Below are 22,358 nucleotides of genomic sequence, written 5' to 3' on the forward strand. Positions count from 1 at the left end.
ATTTTCTAAACCCCATGTAACCCTTTAATCTTGCAGCTTTACCTTAATGACACGGAGTTGGTGAAGTCCTTCAGACCCTTAGATGAGAGATATTCCCGCTTCTGCTCTTCGGTGAACTCTCTCGGCGTGTACTGGGTACAGGCATTTCGAGGGTAAGTCCTAAATCAAATAAATACAGAATTAGGGGGTGTTAGTACGAAGTCTCGGGGGGTTCTCGTTATGCCCTCTCGATGAATGGGTTGGTGTATGTTGTGAATGACATCGCAAGCTACATGTAATTAGATGCTTAATTACAGCCTTAAACAACCGCTCTCAATATTGTCAGTAGAGCGAAGAAGTAGTCTGAGGGTCCCTGTGACATCATTGTCCACTATAAAGATATAAAGGGTCAGTGTCATCTCAGTAAGTGATGGCATAGCGATAGGATCCAACCTCTGGGACCCCCATCAATTCTCTGAATTAATCGGCCGCAGAGCTGCTATATTCCTATTTTCCCTAGTACAATCTAATCTCTGCGGACAGAAGTGATTGACGTCTTACCACTTGGTCTGGGTGCTCTGCTCCTGTAATAACGGCACTGCTTGGATGCCGGTGTCCCGCTCTTTGGGTTTAACGCTGAACCGTTTGTCCCGGTAAGAGGTGCACTCCATGTACCCGTCCTTTACATCTGACGCATTGCAATCACTGAAAGTGACTCGTGAGCCGAACTCTCGGTGCAGCCGCGAAATCATGAATTTGATCTGTGAAATAAATGGGACGGCTGAGTCTTAGGCCGGGATCACACATGTGAGAAACTCGCACGAGTCTCGCATCTTAATACCCTGCACTCGGGACTGCAGCGCTCAGCTGCATAGAAATACATGCAGCCGCACACTCCGGTCCCGAGTGCCGAGTATTAAGACACGAGACTCGTGCGAGATTCTCGCAAGTCTGACCCCAGCCTATAGTAGATGCCGTTGTCAGTGTCGGCTGCTTATACATTTTTCTTTTTTTTTCTCTTGTATACTTTGTTTCCTCATAGAGGGCCATTCCTAACACAAGAATAGCGTGCGAGCGTCACCAAAACCTGTGCATGGAGTTCCAACAGCCGGACCCCCAATGTCCTGGATGCCCTTTGCTGGAGGGATGAAAAGCTGATATTTGTTTCTCCAGCCTTCTCAATATCTCGTGTAGGAGAGGAAGGAGACTTGGCAACTTTTAATATTGACACGTAAGAGCAGCGCCTTTCTATGCACCGCTGAAAATGCTTTGCATCGCCATGTGATACGGAATCATTTGCTAATCGATGGGGGTTCTTCTGCAGGGACCACAGCGATCCAGAGAACGGTGGTTTGGAATCTCTGCAGACCCTTCCTGAACGAAGGTCCACATGCTCAGCCTGTGCTTCATTTATCATCTATGGGACTGACGGACATAGCCAACAGTCGCATAGACAATGAATGGAGCGAAGCCTGAGCATTTGCCCCTTCGCACCCCTCAGAAAAGAGCTGCAGAGCATCGCTCTCGGAGCTCCAGTATCACTGGAAACCCAGTATTCACAGCCACAGCGATCGGGGATATATTTGATTTTTTGAGAATAACTTTTTAACTCCAAACATAAAATATCGGTTACTTGTCTAAACAAAAACAAACCATTTTTGTTGTACGTGATAATATCGGACGTCGGAATGAGCCCTTACTGGAAGGATCTGGTGAGGACACTGTAGATAAATAATGATTCCTGATCTTACCGCTATAATTACATTTACATAAAGTGACGTCTCATGCCGTATATCACCTCATGTAAATCATCTGACCTTGGTCTGAGACTCCTTCACCATTTCTTCCTCGACCTCCAGATCGCTGCCTAAAAAGACCCAAGGTCTGGGGACTGGAGAGCGGTACGTGAAATCTTCAGAGTCATCATCTTTGTCTTCTTCATCGGTTACGGCTTCCGGTGGCTACAAATCAATGACAAATCAATGACCTCAGCGATACACGGCTTCTATTGTCCACATTTTCTCTTTCCATTGGGTAGCCACATTAATGGCGGCTCCTCGGTCATAAAGAAGAAAGTGATATCCTCTGCGACACCGGACAGGACTCAGCAGTAAGACCCCCGGTGCACATTAAAGTCGTCCCAATCTGCTGATATGGTGGGACCGGGCGGCAATCTAATGTGTATAGATAAATTTAATATGCCTGATCCTTTTGTTTCCAAAGTAGATAAGCAGCTTCCATTAATGTCCGGTAGTGACTTACTCTGCCTTAACTTAAATGACATGCACACTCAGCTAAGAAGAGTGTGCATGTGTATGATGGTTCGGCAAAAACTGAAGAGTGCACCGGAACACTATGGACGAAGCTTCTCTATTTCTCATGAATTAGCCAAAAAAGAATAGCCAAAAGGGGGCCGCCCAGAGATGAGATGGCTCGCCGCTTCTGTGGTGCTGCCATGGGCACGTGGACCACCACCTGGCGGACGTATCCTTAGCTTACCCTCAGCAGAGACTCTTTGGCCTCCTCCGTTACTATGAGATAGAAGTTCTGACCATAGGTGAAGTCTCTATCATACACCAGCAGCAGCTCTTCTCCGGGGTACTCCTTTATATTGAGAGAGAAAACGGGAAATTATCGCAACGCAGAGCATTCACCACGAGGCTGGAAGAAGAAGACGACGACCATCGACTGTACCGTAATTATGGACTTAAAGGGGCTGAAGTCAGAAACCGCCGCTCTGCTCTTCAGATCGCTGACAATGTCGTCTTTCTTTAAAAGTCTGAATGGATTTTCTTTGGTGACGTCCTCATCGATTCGACAGCTGAAGATCTCCTGAGTCTTTGAAGTTAGAACCAGAGGAACGACATATTCGGGGTGACCTGTGCCGATAGGAAGTTACCCCATTAGGTGCAATCTTGTTCATTTCATCAAACTACCCCCATTCAGAAACGGGGGTCCCATCCTTAAAGGATAGGTAACGTGTCTGATTCCTGGGGGTCTGGCCCCTGGAATCCCAACTGATCACAAGACTGGGGGTCCCTATGTTCCCTGCATGACTAAAGCCCCGACTCCATGGACCCAATGGCGGCAGCATCCATTACTATGCATGGTCTTTTCTTGGAGTAGCTCCTTAACATCTGAAGACTTATTGCAAAATATCTCTTGGATTTATTTTTTTCTTCTATACAACTGATACTATGAATAAAAGTGATGCAAAATACAGACGTCGGGTCTGCTCCTTACGAATCGGGACCAGGAGGGTTAAATTACATAAGAAAAGGTGAAAGGAAGTTTTGTGGCGGCAATAAGACTCAGTGGTCACCAAAATATCAGCCTATCATTGGGTCTGTAATTACAGCCAGGACATAGGGAAGGGCACAGCGACACCTGCTGGAGGAACTGCGTACAGCAAAAGGGTAAACAGCATCATTACTTTATACAAGGGTTCTCAGGTGGCAATATTTCTTTTTATTAAGGGGATGCTGGGGGGCTGTATTAAGACATTCAGAAGAGCACTTAGGGGCCGTTATAACTTACAAAAAGGGGCATCACCACAGACTAACGGGTCCTTGGAGGGCATTATTGCCTTCATACAGTCTAGGTGGTCTTCAGGTGGCATTATTGCCTTAGTGCAGTCTAGGGGTTCCTCGGGGGCATTATTGCCTTTGTACAGTCTAGAGGGTCCCCGGGGGGGGCATTATTGCCTTAGCGCAGTCTAGAGGGTCCTAGGGGGGCATTATTGCCTTTGTACAGTCTAGAATGTCCTCGGGGGGCATTATTGCCTTAGCACAGTCTAGGGGGTCCTCGGGGGGCATTATTGCCTTAGCGCAGTCTAGAGGGTCCTAGGGGGGAATTATTGCCTTAGCGCAGTCTAGAGGGTCCTAGGGGGGCATTATTGCCTTAGCACAGTATAGAGGTTCCTCGGGGGGCATTATTGCATTAATACAGTCTAGGGGGTCCTCGGGGGGGCATTACTGCCTTAGCGCAGTCTAGAGGGTCCTAGGGGGGCATTATTGCCTTAGCACAATATAGAGGTTCCTCAGGGGGCATTATTGCATTAATACAGTCTAGGGGGTCCTCGGGGGGCATTACTGCCTTAGCGCAGTCTAGAGGGTCCTAGGGGGGCATTATTGCCTTAGCGCAGTCTAGAGGTTCCTCGGGGGGCATTATTGCATTAATACAGTCTAGGGGGTCCTCGGGGGCATTACTGCCTTAGCGCAGTCTAGAGGGTCCTAGGGGGGCATTATTGCCTTAGCACAGTATAGAGGTTCCTCAGGGGGCATTATTGCATTAATACAGTCTAGGGGGTCCTCGGGGGGCATTACTGCCTTAGCGCAGTCTAGAGGGTCCTAGGGGGGAATTATTGCCTTAGCGCAGTCTAGAGGTTCCTCGGGGGGCATTATTGCCTTAGCACAGTATAGAGGGTCCTAGGGGAGCATTATTGCATTAATACAGTCTAGGGGGTCCTCGGGGGGCATTACTGCCTTACTACAGTCTAGAGGGTCCTAAGGGAGCATTATTGCCTTAGTACAGTCTAGTGGGTCCTCAGGGGGGCATTACTGCTCGCTATCTGGTGCACAGTTGCACTAAGGAGGCATTAAAAGTGAAAAATATTATGATTTAAGTGGGCACATAGGGGGCTTAATAACATGCAAAGAAGCACATAGGGGGACTAGTACTGTCAAGGGAGCACTAAGGGGCATTATTATTTCTAGGTCCCTCATCCTCCGGGTCCCTGGTGTAGAGGTACACATAGTGCTGGGTGTAATCTGCAGATCCTCAGTTTAGGACTCTTTACATTTAGTCTTGGCATCTACAATCAGTTTTCCATTACATAGACATAAATGTTAGTTCCTGTTATGTTTTTTAGACTTCTGTATTTTTTTTTTTTTTAATTATTACTTAGTACAATAATTGTGAATTTATGTTTTTGCTGTGCTTTTCCCACCTGTCGTGGCGGTAACATTTCCTTCACTCATAGCATCAAACTGAATGCAATCACCGATCCGGAGGTGAATCCAGCAGGCGACGTGGACAGTGATCCGTGCGCCCCAGTATCTGTATGCAGCGGCTCATCTGTAATGTGTTGGCGGCCGGTGTGGGGTGACGGATGAATGAAGTCATTTTTGCAGACCCCTCTGGTCTCCGCACATGATATGTGTGATACGATGCTACGCTGCTTTCTCGTTTGATCCCGCCGGCTCGGGGCGATGTGGAACAATGAGAAGGTTCATCTCGCTGCCGGTGTCTATGCACCGCACAAAAATCTCTATTGTTTTCTATATGGGAATTCTGTCTGATGTGGGATTTTACCCTGAGAATGACTTGTAAGAAATGAAATCTGAATGTACACATCGGCACGTCGGACAATCCTTAGCGGCTGCGGACTACAAAGACATCAGGAGGGCCGCTCTCCCTTAGGGCTTGTTCACACCTACCTCTTATTTATTCCATTAATTCTTTTGTGTGGTCCAAATTCAACATTTTAGAGTAACAGCAAAACAAGTAAAATTTCAAAAAAAATCTAATTCACACTGGGCATTTTTTTCTTCCGTTATTTTTTTCTTCCGTTATTTTTTTCTTCTGTTTTTTTTCTTTCAGCGTTTTTACTGCAGTTTGGTTTTTTTTTCTTCTTGAGATCAAAATGGCTTATCACCAAAAAAGGCTAGGTGTGAACACAGCCTTATAGCGACGAGCTCAATTTTTCTCAAAGGATACACTGTAAAATCCTCCAGGTTTATGTCTCCGATACAGTGTGACCGGACCCTTGCACAGCTGTGTTGTGAACCCTGATCTTTCATAGTAAGTACACCAGCCTCACCAGGTCTACGTGATCTATTTATTAGTGTGTAGAGTACGCATTGTGACAGATCTGCTTTAATTGTCTCCATGTGACCCAGGAAGGCTGTGGATATCGTTTTTTTAGGGATGTGGATATCGGGTTTGTTATGGCTATTTGAGATCAAACAAGATATCCGTAACACTATCAACCTGACCAAAATGCTAGGGAGGCAGCCTCTCTCAGTAGTGCAGCCTCAGGCTTTGAGGCTGTAGTTCCAGCATAGAAGACAGATAGTTTTCACAATTTTACTGCCCATTAAATCCAATAAATGTCTTTTTTTCACGTCTCATTTAAAGTGAGGTTGTAAAACATAAGAAAAACGTGGCCTCTTTCTTTCAAAAACAGCGCCACTCATGTCCACAGGTTGTGTGTGGTATTGCTGATCAGCCTCCTTTATTCCTCTTGACCTGCAATACCAGTCACAACCCATAAACAGGTGGGGCGCTGTTCCTGGAAGAAAGCATTTCTCTAATTCTGTACAAGTTTTTTATTTATGGGGAATGCATTTAGTTACTAAAATAGATATTAGGAAAGCAGGCAGGTCCTCTTTGGCTTCGGTCAATGACTTGAGTAGGTGCCAATAAGCTGGGCTATCCCTCTTCGAATATCCCAACCGTTTTTCAGAGGCGACTTACCTGACAGGGCGGAAGATGCCGAGTCCTCGCGCTTTTTGGCTAAAGGTAATAATGAAAAGCAAGAATCAGACGATCTAAAGTGTGATACCGAGACCCGAGGGAGTCAAGTGGTTAATGATCGTAACAGTACATGATGGGAGTAGTAGTCCCCAATGATGCAACAAACACACAGCTGTATAACTGCAGACACAACATGGTACAACACCAAATATTAAGAATCTACGGTCTGATATATGTAACTTGCGCCCATATTCATAGATTCACATTCACTCCCCATCCTCTCGCCCTACATACAGTGCAGTCTCACGATACATGTAACTCACAAATTCGGCTACACGTCGCCACCATGTGGTCACACAATGTACAACATGAAATCACTCCTGTTAGGGCTCAGTCAGTTTTTCATGCACCAGCCCTATCTCTGTTTTATTTTTTTTCGAATCAAACTCGTACCTACTATAATTTATGGCGCTGTTCACATGTCCGTGTATTTTTGTAGATTGATCGGTCGTCATCAAAAACACGGAAAAGTGTCCGATTTTGATCAAGCTCGCCAAACGCAAGTCTATGGCACCAATTCCTCACACCCAGTCTTGATGAGAGGACGGGTTGGGGGTCAAACGCTCCTGATTTATTAAGTGGTGCGTGCTTCTTAATGAATCAGGAGCCTCTTTAAAAATAGTGTGCGGCTCACCATCAATCTTACTCCAGTCCAATGACTGGAGTAAGATTTGTGGTGTAGCCATGGATTTCCACATCCTGTCCCAACTCTGCCCAATTTTAGCGTAACTGGTCAAAACTGTTGATAAAAAAGTCGCAAAACTTTTCTGCAACCTCAAGTTTTTCAATATTTCTGTATTTTAAGATTTATGGAGTAAAAACTTTGATGAATCTGGGACTGTGAAAAAATTGGATAAAAACTAGAACTCATCTGTGTCTTGTCCGTTTTTCCCTGTTTGATAGAGTTATTTTTTTTATATGAGAAAAACTGATGGAACTGATGGTAAAAACACTGACCAAATACTGACGAAGATCTGATCAAAAACACTAATGAAAAAGGTCTGCGAGAAAATCCACTGACGTCTATCAGACACGGAATCTTGGGAGAAGAGTCACCTGAGAGTTTTGTTTTCCTCTTCGCGCTCTCCTTCCTCTTCCCTTTACGAGACGATGACCTGGAACCTCCAGACGGAGATCGGGATGAATCTCTATTGGACACATCTGAGAATCGAGAAACAATTGGTGAGATCCATGAAACGCAAATATACAATCTGAAACGTGAAAACTGCAACAACAAGACGAAGAAGTGGCGGATCTATGGAAATCACAGGATGGAGACATGCCAGTGATCAGCAAATGATGAAAATGGAAAGAAAATGTTCAAACATCATCTCGATGTATTCGGTCTGGAGTAGGAGAATATCCCCGCACTTACAGTGCTGGCTGCATTCAAAGAGGTTATTAATGGCTCTGAATGCAATTGGGCAATCATCAAGATCCTCTGCTGGCAGCTACCGTGCAACTGCCGACCAATGCCGTCCCAGATGTGGAGACAAGTCCGGAGACGCTGCAGGACATGGTAGCAGGTTCGGGTCACGCAGGCTGCTCAAGGTAGCACCAACAACATGCGGCGTGGTGTTGTCGTACTTGGGACACCTTGAAGAAATGGCCGCAACACTGGTTCCACGATCAAATCAATGTAACGCCGAGTTGTTAGTGCATCCATTCGGATTTTGGTACAGAAAATCTGCAGAGATTACGCTAGCAGCAAAGTGAATGAGATTTCAAATATCACGCAGCGCAGTCTCTCTCGTTATGCGTAAGGCTATGTTCACACACAGTGTAGTCTCGCGTTATGGCTAATTCACGTGACATCGCCTCCGTGTGGTCAGACTGTGCGCAACGTGGAGCTTTCCCGTTACTCTAAGAGCACAGATGAGCAGAAAGTGTCCTATGACTTCTGTAAAATCTAATACATAGATGCATGACTTTAATATCGAGATCTTATGAGAAGAGTCACCTGAACGTTTCGCTTTCCGCTCTGCGCTCCCCTTCTTCTTGGTTTTACGAGACGATGACCTGGAACCTCCAGATGGAGAGCGGGATGAATCTCTGTCGGACATGTCTGCGAAACAAGAAAACACATGACATTAGCTTGGAGGCACAATGGTATGGCTCCATACATGGCACATCTGTATGGTCAGCACTGTGGTCCTGGCCTCAAATCCCACCAAGGGCAACATCTGCAAGGAGTTTGGATGTTCTCCACGTATCCTTGTGGGTTTCCTCCGGGTTCCTATCACACCCTAAAGACATCCTGAGGACATATCTATTATTAGGGGCGAAAAGCAGCAGTGCGGCACCTCTGACACTGCTTATCCCCAAGGATCAGATGCTTAAAATCCAACGTATCTGACTTTAGTGGGATCACACATAATTTAGACCAACGGCGCTTCAGTTGCCGACATAACATTGGAAAAAAAAATCTAATGTCTATGTACACTGTAAAAATAAAATAAAAAAACGGCGACCTTCTTATTGTTCTTAGTAGTCCGCCCATCCGTCCAAGAGAAACGTGAAAATACTTATTTACTATATTGGCTTGTTCACACGTTGCAAATTTGCTGCAGATTTTCCATTGGGATTTGGGGAAAGAAAATCCTCAGCGATCTGCGGTAGCACCAAAACAAAGGAGATTTCAAGCATGTCATCCACGCACTCCAGGTGATTTCCATGCAGAACTTAAAGGGTTATTCCCATCTTCATAAATTATTGGATAATGCTTGTAACAACAAACAATGCTGCCATTTACTGTTTCTCAACATTTTCATCTGTTCTGGAGATAATAACACTTTATTTACTTTTTTTCAGCTCCTTGCTTTGGAGACCGAGCCACTGCTGCTAGACAGCAGATCACAGGCGCAGTGCTTACACTTTCTATTGAGCTTGTAAGCACAGTTTTGAAGCTGGCCAGGATCGCTGGAGATGTGATTTCTTTATCCCGACCAAATACAGTGCAGGGTTTACTAAATACCATAGATAATCCAGAATTGTTATTACAATGGAGAAACGGGTCTGATTTGGTAAGATATAGTTTACAAATTATGGTGGAAAATAAGTAATTGGTCACCTAAAAACATGCAAGATTTCTGGCTCTCACAGACCTGTAACTTCTTCTTTAAGAGGCTCCTCTGTCCTCCACTCATTAGCTGTAGTAATGGCACCTGTTTGACCTTGTTATCAGTATAAAAGACACTTGTCCACAACCTCAAACACTCACACTCCAAACTCCACTATGCTGAAAAACAAAGAGCTGTTGTGGATACCAGAAACAAAACTATAGCCCTGCACCAGGCTGGGAAGACTGAATATGTAATAGGCAAGCAACTTGGTGTGATGAAATCAACTGTGGGAGCAATAATAAGAAAATGGAAGACATACAAGACCACTGATAATCTCCCTCGATCTGGGGCTCCACGCAACATCTCACCCCGTGGGGCCAAAATGATCACAAGAACGGCGAGCAAAAATACCAGAACCACACGGGGGACCTAGTGAATGACCTGCATAGAGCTGGGACCACCGTAACAAAGGCTACCATCAGTAACACACTACGCCGCCAGGGACTCAGATCCTGCAGTGCCAGACATGACCCGCTGCTTAAGCCTGTACATGTCCGGTCCAGTCTGAAGTTTGCTAGAGAGCATTTGGATTATCCAGAAGAGTATTGGGAGAATGTCATATGGTCTGATGAAAACAAAGTAGAACTGTTTAGTAGAAACAAAATTCGTTGTGTTTGGAGGAGACAGAATGCTGAGTTGCATCCAAAGAACATCATACCTACTATGAAGCATGGTGGTGGCAACATCATGCTTTTGGAGCTGTTTCTCTGCAAAGGGACCAGGACAACTGATCCGTGTACATGAAAGATTGAATGGGGTCATGTATCGTGAGATTTTGAGTGTAAACCTCCGTCCATCAGCAAGGGTATTGAAGATGAAACGTGAATGAGTCTTTCAGCATGATAATGATCCCAAGCACACCACCAGGGCATCGAAGGAGTGGCTTCGTAAGCGCATATGAAGGTCCTGGAGTGGCCTAGCCAGTCTCCAGGTCTCAACCCCATAGAAAACCTTTGGAAGGAATTGAAAATCTGTGTTGCCCAGCGACAGGCCCAAAACATCACTGCTCTAGAGGAGATCTGCATGGAGGAATGGGCCAACATAGCACCAGCAGTGTGTGCCAACCTTGTGAAGACTTACAGAAAACGTTTGACCTCTGTCATTGCCATCAAAGGATATATAACAAAATATTGAGATGAACTTTTGTTAATGACCTAATACTTATTTTCCAACCATAATTTGCAAAATAAATCTTGCCAAATCAGACAAGGGGATTTTCTGGATTTTTTTTTCTCATTTTCACTCTCATAGTTGTGGTCTACCTATGATGTCAATTACAGGCCGCTCTCATCTTTGTAAGTGGGAGAACTTGCACAATTGGTGGCTGACTAAATACTTTTTTCCCCCCCTGTATATGGGGAATAGATATATTTACTAAAGACACCAAGTCAGGAGAGGTGACAGATGCAGTTATTTACAGCAGCCTTAGTCTCTGGGGTCACAGTGTACTTCCACATGCTGTCAGTCCATTAGATGAATGGTGGCATATCCCACCATCATGTACGTACTATATACTATACACTGCCCCTATAACGCTGAGCCGCAGGGACTGTTCTGTCCGAACACTAATAACAGTGGTCACTTTATCTGCAAGTAAACCCTTATTTTTGAGCTACTGAAGCAGAAATGCACCTGGTTGTGCGCGTGACTCAGTAATCACTGGGTCCGGCTTATATATCAAGCATCTAATGACTTGGATGACTGCGGTATGCACCAGTAATGTACAAGACAGAAATGCCCCCCTCCCCGGATATAGACAACTATAAAGGCAAAACTCGGCACTGAGTAGTAGAATACATGGACAATTCAACTGCACAAAATATTAAGGTTTTGGTCCTAAACCTTAGACCTGCAGCGGATAGCGGTAGATTTGGAGTTCTCAGGAAATGTAACGCAGAAAAATAGCGACGTCAGTCACACGTGCAGCGGCAGACAGACCAGACCGTGGCGGGAGCGCCTCCATACAACTCTGCTTTAACCAACATTGCACACAAGACACAGGAAGGGTCGTAACATTTTATATACCTTGTCGCACTTCTCACTGCACCATAATATGTGTCTACTTCACATCTGCAAATAGATGAAATCCTTCTGCATTTTGAAACAAGTACATGCAGCGAATAGAGGCAGTGTTCACACTTGTAACTGCAACGCGAGAAACTCACGCGAGTCTCACGCCTCAATATCCGGCACTGCTAGAGCGCACAGCTGCATAGAAATACATGCAGCCGCACACTCTGGTCCCGAGTGCCGGCGGCAGTGCCGGGTATTGAGGCGAGAGACTCGTGCAAGTTTCTTGCACTGCAGTTACAAGTGTGACACCGGCCTTACTCTATATTGATACTTTGGGTTCCACATCCTGTCCACTGGCACCTCGACATACAGACTGTGTGCTCGCTACTCTTCTCTATAGATGTCATACAGACTGTGTGCTCCCTACTCTTCTATATAGACGACATACAGACTGTGTGCACGCTACTCTTCTCTATAGATGTCATACAGACTGTGTGCTCCCTACTCTTCTCTATAGACGACATACAGACTGTGTGCTCGCTACTCTTCTCTATAGATGTCATACAGACTGTGTGCTCCCTACTCTTCTCTATAGACGACATACAGACTGTGTGCTCGCTACTCTTCTCTATAGATGTCATACAGACTGTGTGCTCCCTACTCTTCTATATAGACGACATACAGACTGTGTGCACGCTACTCTTCACTACAGACGTCATACAGACTGTGTGCTCCCTACTCTTCTCTATAGACGACATACAGACTGTGTGCTCGCTACTCTTCTCTATAGACGTCATGCAGACTGTGTGCTCACTACTCTTCTCTATAGACGTCATGCAGACTGTGTGCTCACTACTCTTCTCTATAGACTTCATACAGACTGTGTGCGCGCTACTCTTCTCTATAGACGACATACAGACTGTGTGCTCCCTACTCTTCTCTATAGACTTCATACAGACTGTGTGCTCACTACTCTTCTCTACAGACGTCATACAGACTGTGTGCTCCCTACTCTTCTCTATAGACGACATACAGACTGTGTGCTCGCTACTCTTCTCTATAGACGTCATGCAGACTGTGTGCTCCTACTCTTCTCTATAGACTTCATACAGACTGTGTGCTCACTACTCTTCTCTATAGACTTCATACAGACTGTGTGCGCGCTACTCTTCTCTACAGACGACATATATAGGCCGTGTGCTCGCTACTCTTCTCTACAGACGTCATACAGACTGTGTGCTCACTACTCTTCTCTACAGACGACATACAGACTGTGTGCTCCCTACTCTTCTCTACAGACGACATACAGACTGTGTGCTCACTACTCTTCTCTACAGACGTCATACAGACTGTGTGCACGCTACTCTTCTCTACAGACGACATACAGACTGTGTGCTCCCTACTCTTCTCTACAGATGATATACAGACTGTGTGCTCCCTATTCTTCTCTATAGACGACATACAGACTGTGTGCTCACTACTCTTCTCTACAGACGTCATACAGACTGTGTGCTCACTACTCTTCTCTACAAACGTCATACAGACTGTGCTCGCTACTCTTCTCTATAGACGACATACAGACTGTGTGCTCACTACTCTTCTCTACAGACGTCATACAGACTGTGCTCGCTACTCTTCTCTATAGACGACATACAGACTGTGTGCTCACTACTCTTCTCTACAGACGTCATACAGACTGTGTGCTCCCTATTCTTCTCTATAGACGACATACAGACTGTGTGCACACTACTCTTCTCTACAGACGTCATATAGGCCGTGTGCACACTACTCTTCTCTATAGATGACATACAGACTGTGTGCACGCTACTCCTGTCTATAGACGACATACAGACTGTGTGCTCCCTACTCCTCTATAGACGACATACAGACTGTGTGCATGCTACTCTTCTCTACAGACGACATATATAGGCCGTGGGCTCGCTACTCTTCTCTACAGACGTCATATAGGCCGTGTGCACACTACTCATCTCTATAGATGACATACAGACTATGTGCTCGCTACTCTTCTCTAAAGACGACATATAGGCCGTGTGCACACTACTCTTCTCTATAGATGACATACAGACTGTGTGCACACTACTCTTCTCTATAGACAACATACACAGTGTGTGCATGCTAGTCCTGTCTGGGCTCAGAGCAGGAATCAGACTGGTCTCCTAGAATCCCTCAGAGAAATCACCAGCAAGGCAGAAGGGCGTCGGCTGCCTTATATCCAGTCAGCAATTCCCATCACCCAGTCATCATCATCCTGCTCAGGTGCTTGGTAATCAGCCTCACTACCTTCCTTCACCAGAAGAGGGAGTTCATCAGACCTCAATGGTGAAGGGGAAAATGAACTCACAACACATGACATACAGAATGTGTGCACGCTACTTTTCTCTACAGACGACATACAGACTGTGTGCACGCTACTCTTTTATATAGACAACATACAGACTGTGTGCTCGCTACACTTCTCTATACACGTCATACAGACTGTGTGCTCGCTACTTTTCTCTACAGACGACATACAGACTGTGTGCACGCTACTCTTCTATATAGACAACATACAGACTGTGTGCTCTCTACTCTTCTCTATAGACGACATACAGACTGTGTGCTCGCTACTTTTCTCTACAGACGACATACAGACTGTGTACGCTACTCTTCTCTATAGATGACATACAGACTGTGCACACTACTCCTCTCTATAGACGTCATACAGACTGTGTGCTCGCTACTTTTCTCTACAGATGACATACAGACTGTGTGCACGCTACTCTTCTATATAGACGACATACAGATTGTGTGCTCGCTACTCTTCTCTATAGACTACATACAGACTGTGTGCTCGCTACTCTTCTCTATAGATGTCATACAGACTGGGTGCGCGCTACTTTTCTCTACAGACGACATACAGACTGTGTGTACGCTACTCTTCTCTATAGATGACATACAGACTGTGTGCACGCTACTCTTCTCTATAGACAACATATAGACTGTACACGCTACTATATACAGCTGATAACACAGGATCCACCAATCACAATATGAAATGTCAGAGCTCACGTCCTCCTGTCATGGTTCTGTGGTCTGATATCCCGGGACTAGTAGCTCCTTCCCTTTTCCTAAATCTAGGGCTGCCCTGCTACCCCTGATCCCCAGATTACTTTTAATGATGAAAACAGAGAGGCACATACCTTGCTGACCTCCTGGGTCAGCATTAAACTGTACTCTCAACCACCCAGGGAAGTGGGGAGTAGTAGCATATAAGAATACAGAACCCAGACTTACAAGGGAATGCATACAGGAATAGCTGAAAATATCCATCATACAAATATGCACTCACAAACAGAGAACAGTGAGAAGTAAAGGAGGGAAAAAACAAATAGGAGAGGATTAGGATATGCACAGAACAAACCTAACACTGGCATCCCTGATTGCCAGAGGCAAGTATATATAGGAGAGGGTAATGGCCAACACTGAACAGCTGAGAACATCAATGTAGGAAGGCACTAGAAGCTCCCAACTTAACCCCTGCATAGGTGCTTCTAATCAATGTAGGAGAGCGGGAAATGAGACACTGAGACCTCTCTGCAGTGGGAAACCCATGACACCTCCCTTCACAATTATATTTGCACACACTCATTAGATGCTTCAATACAAAAGATAAGGTCCAGATACAAACATGGTGGCCAATGTACATGTGCTGTTTTCTGAAACAACCTAAAGTATGAGTATAAAAAGCCCCAGTTACTAGTGTGAAACTCCCCTTTAAATGCTGTAGACAGACGATTTCCAATATATTCTTTCCTCCGAGGACACAATATAGAATAATTTGTACTGTACATAAGTAAACAACTATGTAAAATATTTGGAGAAAAATAATTGCATATCCTCTATGAAGTGAGATGTGTATTAGTCGTTGTCTGTAAGCAGAAGTAAAACATACGGTGATTATAGCGGACGCTGAGTGTTCACCAGACTGTGACGGTGACTCATATCTGTATATTGGAAAGCTGCAGACATCAGATGGAAAATACGTATCTGCTTCACAGCTGCCCAGAAAATGGCAAGAGAGGAAATAAACTCATAGCGCTTAACTATGGGACAAAAACAGGACGAAAGTGGATCATCAAAGCCAATTGTAGAGTAATACAATATTAATGGTAATCTGCCCCGTTACCTAGTGAAATCTGCCTGTAAAGTACTCGGAACCATATGGCTACACAATTATGCTATTGATTTCAGTTGCAAAGAATATGTGTTATTTTCCCCCTTAGCATTGTAATGTGTAGACAAGTTGTTGACCAGTGGTGGATGGGATGTGATTGCTGGCCTCAGTGGTAGACGACACGTGAATTAGGGTCAGGACTTACTGTTCCTTGGCTCCAACTAGAAAACTAGGATATGAGTAAGCACTAAGGTCAGTTTCATACTTCCGACAATCACGGCCCGAGTAAGGACAATGATGTCCGGACCGGCTGACGATCTTCTGTCTTGACTTAACAGCCTTATAGTCAAAAATTAGGTTGTAGAATTCAGGTGAAAAGACCTGCGGCCAGGTCCAGACATTGTAGTCCACACTCAGACCATGAATGTCAGAAGAGTGATACCGGTCTAAGGGTGGATTCACATGCAGTAGATTTGTTGCACGAATATCTACAACTTTCCCATTTATCTAGTTAGGACTTGCAGCAGTCCAGGTGCTTGAGGCCTAAGCATCCTAATCCAGATGGATGACTCATTTGTAATGTGCCTTTTCTGCGCCAAAATTGGTGCAAAAACTCTACATCAATGGACACTTAGAAAAAATGCCCCATACATTAAAACAGCGTCAAAAAACGGTTTGATACACCCTCCATCTCATGTATGAAGGATGGTCTTTTCCAAAAGTTCTCGGTAGCAACTAGACGAGTCATCCCTAAATAACCCCCAGATTAGATTTCCCCATCCTCATGGAGGAAATGATGGATAATTGGACCCATTCCTACTGACACAAATATGCTCATTGAAAGTCTTTGGACATCATTTAGGATTTAGGATCACCTCGGGTCTCTGGATCTGATTGAGTTTCTACTGTGAGTGCATATGGGCAAAGTTCACTCAGAAATAGTTTTACTAAGTTATTTATTCAAACTATTTTAAATCCAGGGGTCAATGTCACAATTAGAGTTGAGCGAATATGTTCAGAATCGGTCGCCAAATCTGAATTTGCAATATTGTTACCCTATTCGTGTCATATTGGTACCCTATTCATACCTACCGAATTTAAAAAAAAATATATATTTTTTTTATTTTTTTTTAGTATTGTCAGTGGGCATCGTATGCCAGTGACAAAAAAGTGGAATATGTTGGAAAGTTGCACTTTCATATATACTAGAAAAAAAAAAAAAAAGTCTACCAGCCTGATGAAGGGCAAAACAGTGCAAAATGTAGGGCTCAAAAAAAGAACATACCGTTAGTTACTAATAATTAACCAAACCAAATAACGCTGTGCTCAGCATGTCCTGATCTGGGTGACATTGTGCAACAGAACTGAGATCAGGAGCAATAAGGGCGCCGTACACTGGTGTATGCACTGGCGTCTGCTCCGGGTGCTGCTCGCGGTCACTATGAATATGGGACCAGATCCAAAGGATTCAGCTACAAGGTATAAACACCTCCTGATCTACGGCCGGTTTAAAATTGGATCTCCAATATTGAGCATTACTATATTACTTTGTAATTAGAATGAAATCAGACTTATTGTGCATTTACACTGGTCCGCTCTGCAGCCATTTATCCATCGCCGATCGGCTGCATGGAATCAGATGGGCAGACGCTTAGTAGCCTGTTAAGACCTCACGACTGCACGTCCGTGCTAACAGACAGATCGTTAATATGATTGATCTGTGCGTTTAGGATATCATTGTTCTCAGCAGCATATCTTCAATGTGCTACCGAGAACAATGACTTTTAGCCGAGCTTAAAAATCATTTCACCCGACGAACGAGCATTCTGCTTGTTCATGGGGCGATTGGCGCACAGTTCACACTGGGACGCTCGCGATCACTGGGACTGGGGACGCTCACTTCCCTATAATCGGCCAGTGTAAATGAAGCTGCATTCACACAATGCAACTACATTGTGGGTTTTTTTTTTCTCTGCAATGTTTGTGCCACAATATTGGAAAATCCTGGCAAATTGCTGTGGTTTTTTGCTGCAAAAACAGCACAGCACGAGGCCTTCTTCGCACAACTTTTTCAGCTTATTTCCTTATATATATATATTTTTTTTTTTACAAGCTTTTCGGTGGGAGTTAATTTATTCCGGAGATTTGTAACATGAACTGTATATTTCTGCCATGTTGGCTGGTTTCACATTTGCGTTTTTTAGCGCTGGAAAAAAACGCATATGTGCGCATGCGTTTTTTCCCCTATATTTAACATGGGTGCGCATACCTGCGCGCTTGTAAGCACATGTATGCGATTTTCATGCGCTGCGTTTTTTTGGGGTGTGCGTTTGTATTTTCCAGACGCAGCATGTTGCATTTTTTGGCCCTGCAAAAAAGCGCATGCGCACATATGCGCACGTTTTGCGCTAAAAATGGCCATTATAGCCTATGGATGCGCATATGTGCGCACTGGCATGCTCATGTATGCGTTTTTTTGCATATGCGTTTTTTTTTTTTAACCATGGAATTTAGGGGTTTGGGTTAGAGTTAGGGTTAGTTAAGGGGGTTTAGGGTTAGGGTTAGGGTCAGGGTCAGGGTTAGGGTTGGGGTTTGGGTCAGGGTTAGGGTTAAGTATGGTTTGGTTAAGGGTTAGGGTCAGGGTTAGGGTCAGGATTAGGGTTAAGTATGGTTTGGTTAAGGGTTAGGGTCAGGGTTAGGGTCAGGGTTAAGTATGGTTTTGTTAAGGGTTAGGGTCAGGGTTAGGGTCAGGATTAGGGTTAAGTATGGTTTGGTTAAGGGTTAGGGTCAGGGTTAGGGTTAAGTATGGTTTGGTTAAGGGTTAGGGTCAGGGTTAGGGTCAGGATTAGGGTTAAGTATGGTTTGGTTAAGGGTTAGGGTCAGGGTTAGGGTTAGGGTCAGGGTTAGGGTTAAGTATGGTTTTGTTAAGGGTTAGGGTCAGGGTTAGGGTTAGGGTCAGGGTCAGGGTTAGGGTTAGTTAGGGTTTAGGGTTTGGGTTAGGGTTAGGGTCAGGGTTAGGGTTAGTAAAGTCATGGTTTGGGTTAGTGTGAGGGGCCACCTAATGTTGGAAAAAAACGCAAACGCGGTAAAAACGCACTAAAAACGCATACAAACGCATAAAAACGCTGCGTTTTTTTCATGCATGCTCATAAAAATGCTTGAAAAAAAACGCAGCAGTTGTATGCTTTTGTATGCGTTTTTTCAATGCGTTTTTTTGCGGGAAAAACGCGCTGCAAAAAAAAGCAAGTGTGAAACTAGCCTAAAAAGAACTATGTCAATGCTTATGGGGAAAAAAAAGACAGAAAAAGATGCCGTAAACGCCAGAAAAAAAAAATGCTGTGTATGTAAAAGTTTCACTTGCAGGGAATCTGTCAGCAGGTTTTTGATTTGTAATCTGAGTGCAGCATGATTTAGGGGCAGAAATCTTGATTTCAGAGACGTGTCTCATACTGAGCTTCTAGGTACAGTTTTGATAGAATCAATGTTTACTCTGCTGCAGGTGTAGCAGAGCTCAGAATGCTGAGCTCTGCTTAACCCCACCCACACCACTGATTGGCTGCTTCCTGTGTACACGGCACATTGTTAGGAAGCTGCCAATCAGTGGTGGGAGCAGGGTTATAAAGATTAGCTGGACTGTCTGGCACAGAAAATATAGTCCTTTAATGATAATCTCCTGCTGATAAAATACTGACTGTATTGAGACTACTAATAAGTGACACATTTCTGGAATCAGACTCTGTTGCCCTATTTTATGGTTATATTAATTAGCAACAACCGACTGACAGATTCGATTAACATCATATACACTTGCCATCAGCAGCATTTTTTTTACGTAAAATGCTGAAAAAAAACAGAGTATGCAGTCCTAAAGGAGCTCAGATATAAGTGCTTCTCACAAAATTAGAATATTATCAAACAGTGAATTTATTTCAGTTCTTCAATACAAAAAGTGAAACTCCTATATTCTATAGAGTCATTACACACAGAGTGATCTATTTCACGTGTTTATTTCTGTTAATGTTGATGATTACGGCTTACAGCCAATGAAAACCCAAAAGTCATTATCTCAGTAAATTAGAATACTTTATAACAACAGCTTGAAAAATGATTTTAAAATCTGAAATGTTGGCCTACTGAAATGTATGTTCAGTAAATGCACTCAATACTTGGTCGCGGCTCCTTTGGCATCAATTACTGCATCAATGCGGCGTGGCATGGAGGCGATCAGCCTGTGGCACTGCTGAGGGGTTATGGAAGCCCAGGTTGCTTTGATAGCAGCCTTCAGCTCATCTGCATTGTTGGGTCTGGTGTCTCTCATCTTCCTCTTGACAATAATCCATAGATTCTCTATGGGGTTAAGGTCAGGAGAGTTTGCTGCCAATCAAGCCCAGTGATACTGTTGTGTGTAAACCAGGTATTGGTACTTTTGGCAGTGTGGACAGGGGCCAAGTCCTGCTGGAGAATTACATTTCCATCTCCAAAAAGCTTGTCGCAGAGGGAAGCATGAAGGGCTCTAAAATCTCCTGGTAGACGGCTGCGCTGACTTTGGTCTTGATGAAACACAGTGGACCTACACCAGCAGATGACATGGCTCCCCAAACCATCACTGATTGTGGAGACTTCACACTAGACCTCCAGCAGCTCGGATTGTGGCCTCTCCACTCTTCCTCCAGACTCTGGGACCGCGATTTCCAAACGAAATGCAAAATTTACTTTCATATGAAAACAACACCTTGGGCCACTGACAACAGTCCAGTTCTCTTTCTCCTTGGCCCAGGTAAGACGCTTCCGGCGTTGTCTATTGGTCATGAGTGGCTGACACAAGGAATGCAACACTTGTAGCCCATGTCCTGGAGACGTCTGTGTGTGGTGGCTCTTGAAGCAATGACTCCAGCCGCAGTCCACTCCTTGTGAATCTAACCCAAAATTTTTGGCTGACCTTCTCTTAACAATCCTTTCCAGTCTGCGGTTATCCTGGTTGCTTGTGCACCTTTTTCTACCACACTTTTTCTTTCCACTCCACTTTCCATTAATATTCTTGGATACCGCACTCTGTGAACAGCCAGCTTCTTTAGCAATGACCTTTTGTGGCTTCCCCTCCTTGTGGAGTGTGTCAGTGACTGCCTTCTGGACATCTGTCAGGTCAGCAGTCTTCCCCATGATTGTGGAACCCACACTGAAACAGAATAATGGACCTTTCTAAAAGCTTAGGAAGCCTCTGCAGGTGTTTTTTTTTTGTTAATTATTCTAATTTACTGAGATAATGACTTTTGGGCTTTCATTGGCTGTAAGCCATAATCATCAACATTAACAGAAATAAACACGTGAAATAGATCACTCTGTAATGACTCTATATAATATATGAGATTCACTTTTGTATTGAAGAACTGAAATAAATTAATAAATTCTCTTTTTGATGATATTCTAATATTGTGAGAAACACTTGTAATTTTTCGGTCTCTGACGTTCATTTTTCATGTACCCACTATAGTCTTTGTAGCTGTTCACAGATACGTAATATTTTATTGTTGGCGACAAAAAATGTAGATGAGTCTTATCTTCGTCCGAAATAAAGATCAAACTCTTACATTCAAATCACTGGGTTAGTAAAAAGAAAAAAAATAATGGACACCATCCACGTGTCATCTGAGTGCTGTCTATTGAATGGACAGGAGAAGTTTGGAATTTTGTTTATTTTGCATTCGAGAAACACAATGTGAGTACTAACACACTTGCCAAAAATGAATGAAAATCAGATCAAGCACACTCATGAATAATTTGTTTATTTGCAAAAAATGTACATTTTAGTGAGGCATTACCGCCTTATATAAGTGCCGCGATGCTTTTGCATCGTCACTATGAATTCCATGCCTCTAGTTTATCGACATTACAAATCATTCACTGGATGCATGGGATTCAAGATTGATTTGATTATTTATTAACATGGTTGCTTCATCTGTCTAACAAGCTGCGGAGGAAACAAAGAGAGAAGCAATGTTTGTTGGCGCAGGGCTGTAAAAGCAATTGTGAAATATGAAGTCCAGGGACAGAAAGCCAAAATGTGCACCGTGTGCTGCTACTGAGGATCAATGGCTCACTGCACGGCTAGTGTCTAAGAACAATTATCTACTGACCCAACACTCATGGACATAACTACAAATGTTCCAGCTGCCCCAGGGCCCTGGAGCCTGGCGGGGCCCAAAAGGTCCATTGGTCCAAACGAGAATAACAATACTATTAAAGTTGGGGATCTGCATCGAGGCTACAAGCTTCGAATTACACCAAAAAACGAATTTATTACAACTTCTCAATTAATTTGCAAGTTTGGCTAACTCAAATGTGTAACACTAAAAAGGGGATAAGTGGCAACCATATATATATGTGTCGTGCCACTTATTACGAAAGGCTCACACAGCTTAAAGCCCAACTCTGCTGGGCATTTTTTGCAACGGGCACATCTTGTTTTACAAGTCTCGGCCCATTAGGCATTTTCCAAGGCCCTTGCCTGCTCTTGAATGTGCTTTGGCTGCCAC

At 44.1% G+C, this 22,358-nt stretch overlaps 2 protein-coding genes across 4 annotated transcripts in view; one reads left to right on the top strand and one right to left on the bottom strand.

The window, feature by feature from the left end:
• DNAI3 (dynein axonemal intermediate chain 3) overlaps positions 1-22,358 on the bottom strand; it is a 71,186-nt gene that overhangs the window by 43,333 nt on the left and 5,495 nt on the right. For all 3 annotated transcript variants that reach the window (XM_073544411.1, XM_073544413.1, XM_073544410.1), the window contains exons 2-9: positions 8,477-8,581; positions 7,573-7,677; positions 6,457-6,495; positions 2,674-2,858; positions 2,479-2,583; positions 1,797-1,940; positions 541-740; positions 43-159 (exon numbers count right to left, since the gene is read on the bottom strand). In XM_073544411.1, the coding sequence (XP_073400512.1) occupies positions 43-159; positions 541-740; positions 1,797-1,940; positions 2,479-2,583; positions 2,674-2,858; positions 6,457-6,495; positions 7,573-7,677; positions 8,477-8,579 (998 nt within the window). In that variant the 5' untranslated portion in view covers positions 8,580-8,581. The remainder of the gene's footprint in view (positions 1-42; positions 160-540; positions 741-1,796; positions 1,941-2,478; positions 2,584-2,673; positions 2,859-6,456; positions 6,496-7,572; positions 7,678-8,476; positions 8,582-22,358) is intronic.
• The window catches only part of MCOLN3 (mucolipin TRP cation channel 3), a 42,280-nt gene continuing 37,106 nt past the window's right edge, over positions 17,185-22,358 (top strand). The window contains exon 1 of the mRNA XM_073544415.1: positions 17,185-17,304. The gene's annotated coding sequence lies outside the window, so the exon portion shown is untranslated. The remainder of the gene's footprint in view (positions 17,305-22,358) is intronic.

The sequence above is a fragment of the Dendrobates tinctorius genome, unplaced genomic scaffold (genome assembly GCF_039654945.1).
Source record: "Dendrobates tinctorius isolate UK_male_01 unplaced genomic scaffold, ASM3965494v1 ptg000138l, whole genome shotgun sequence".
NCBI lineage: Eukaryota > Metazoa > Chordata > Amphibia > Anura > Dendrobatidae > Dendrobates > Dendrobates tinctorius.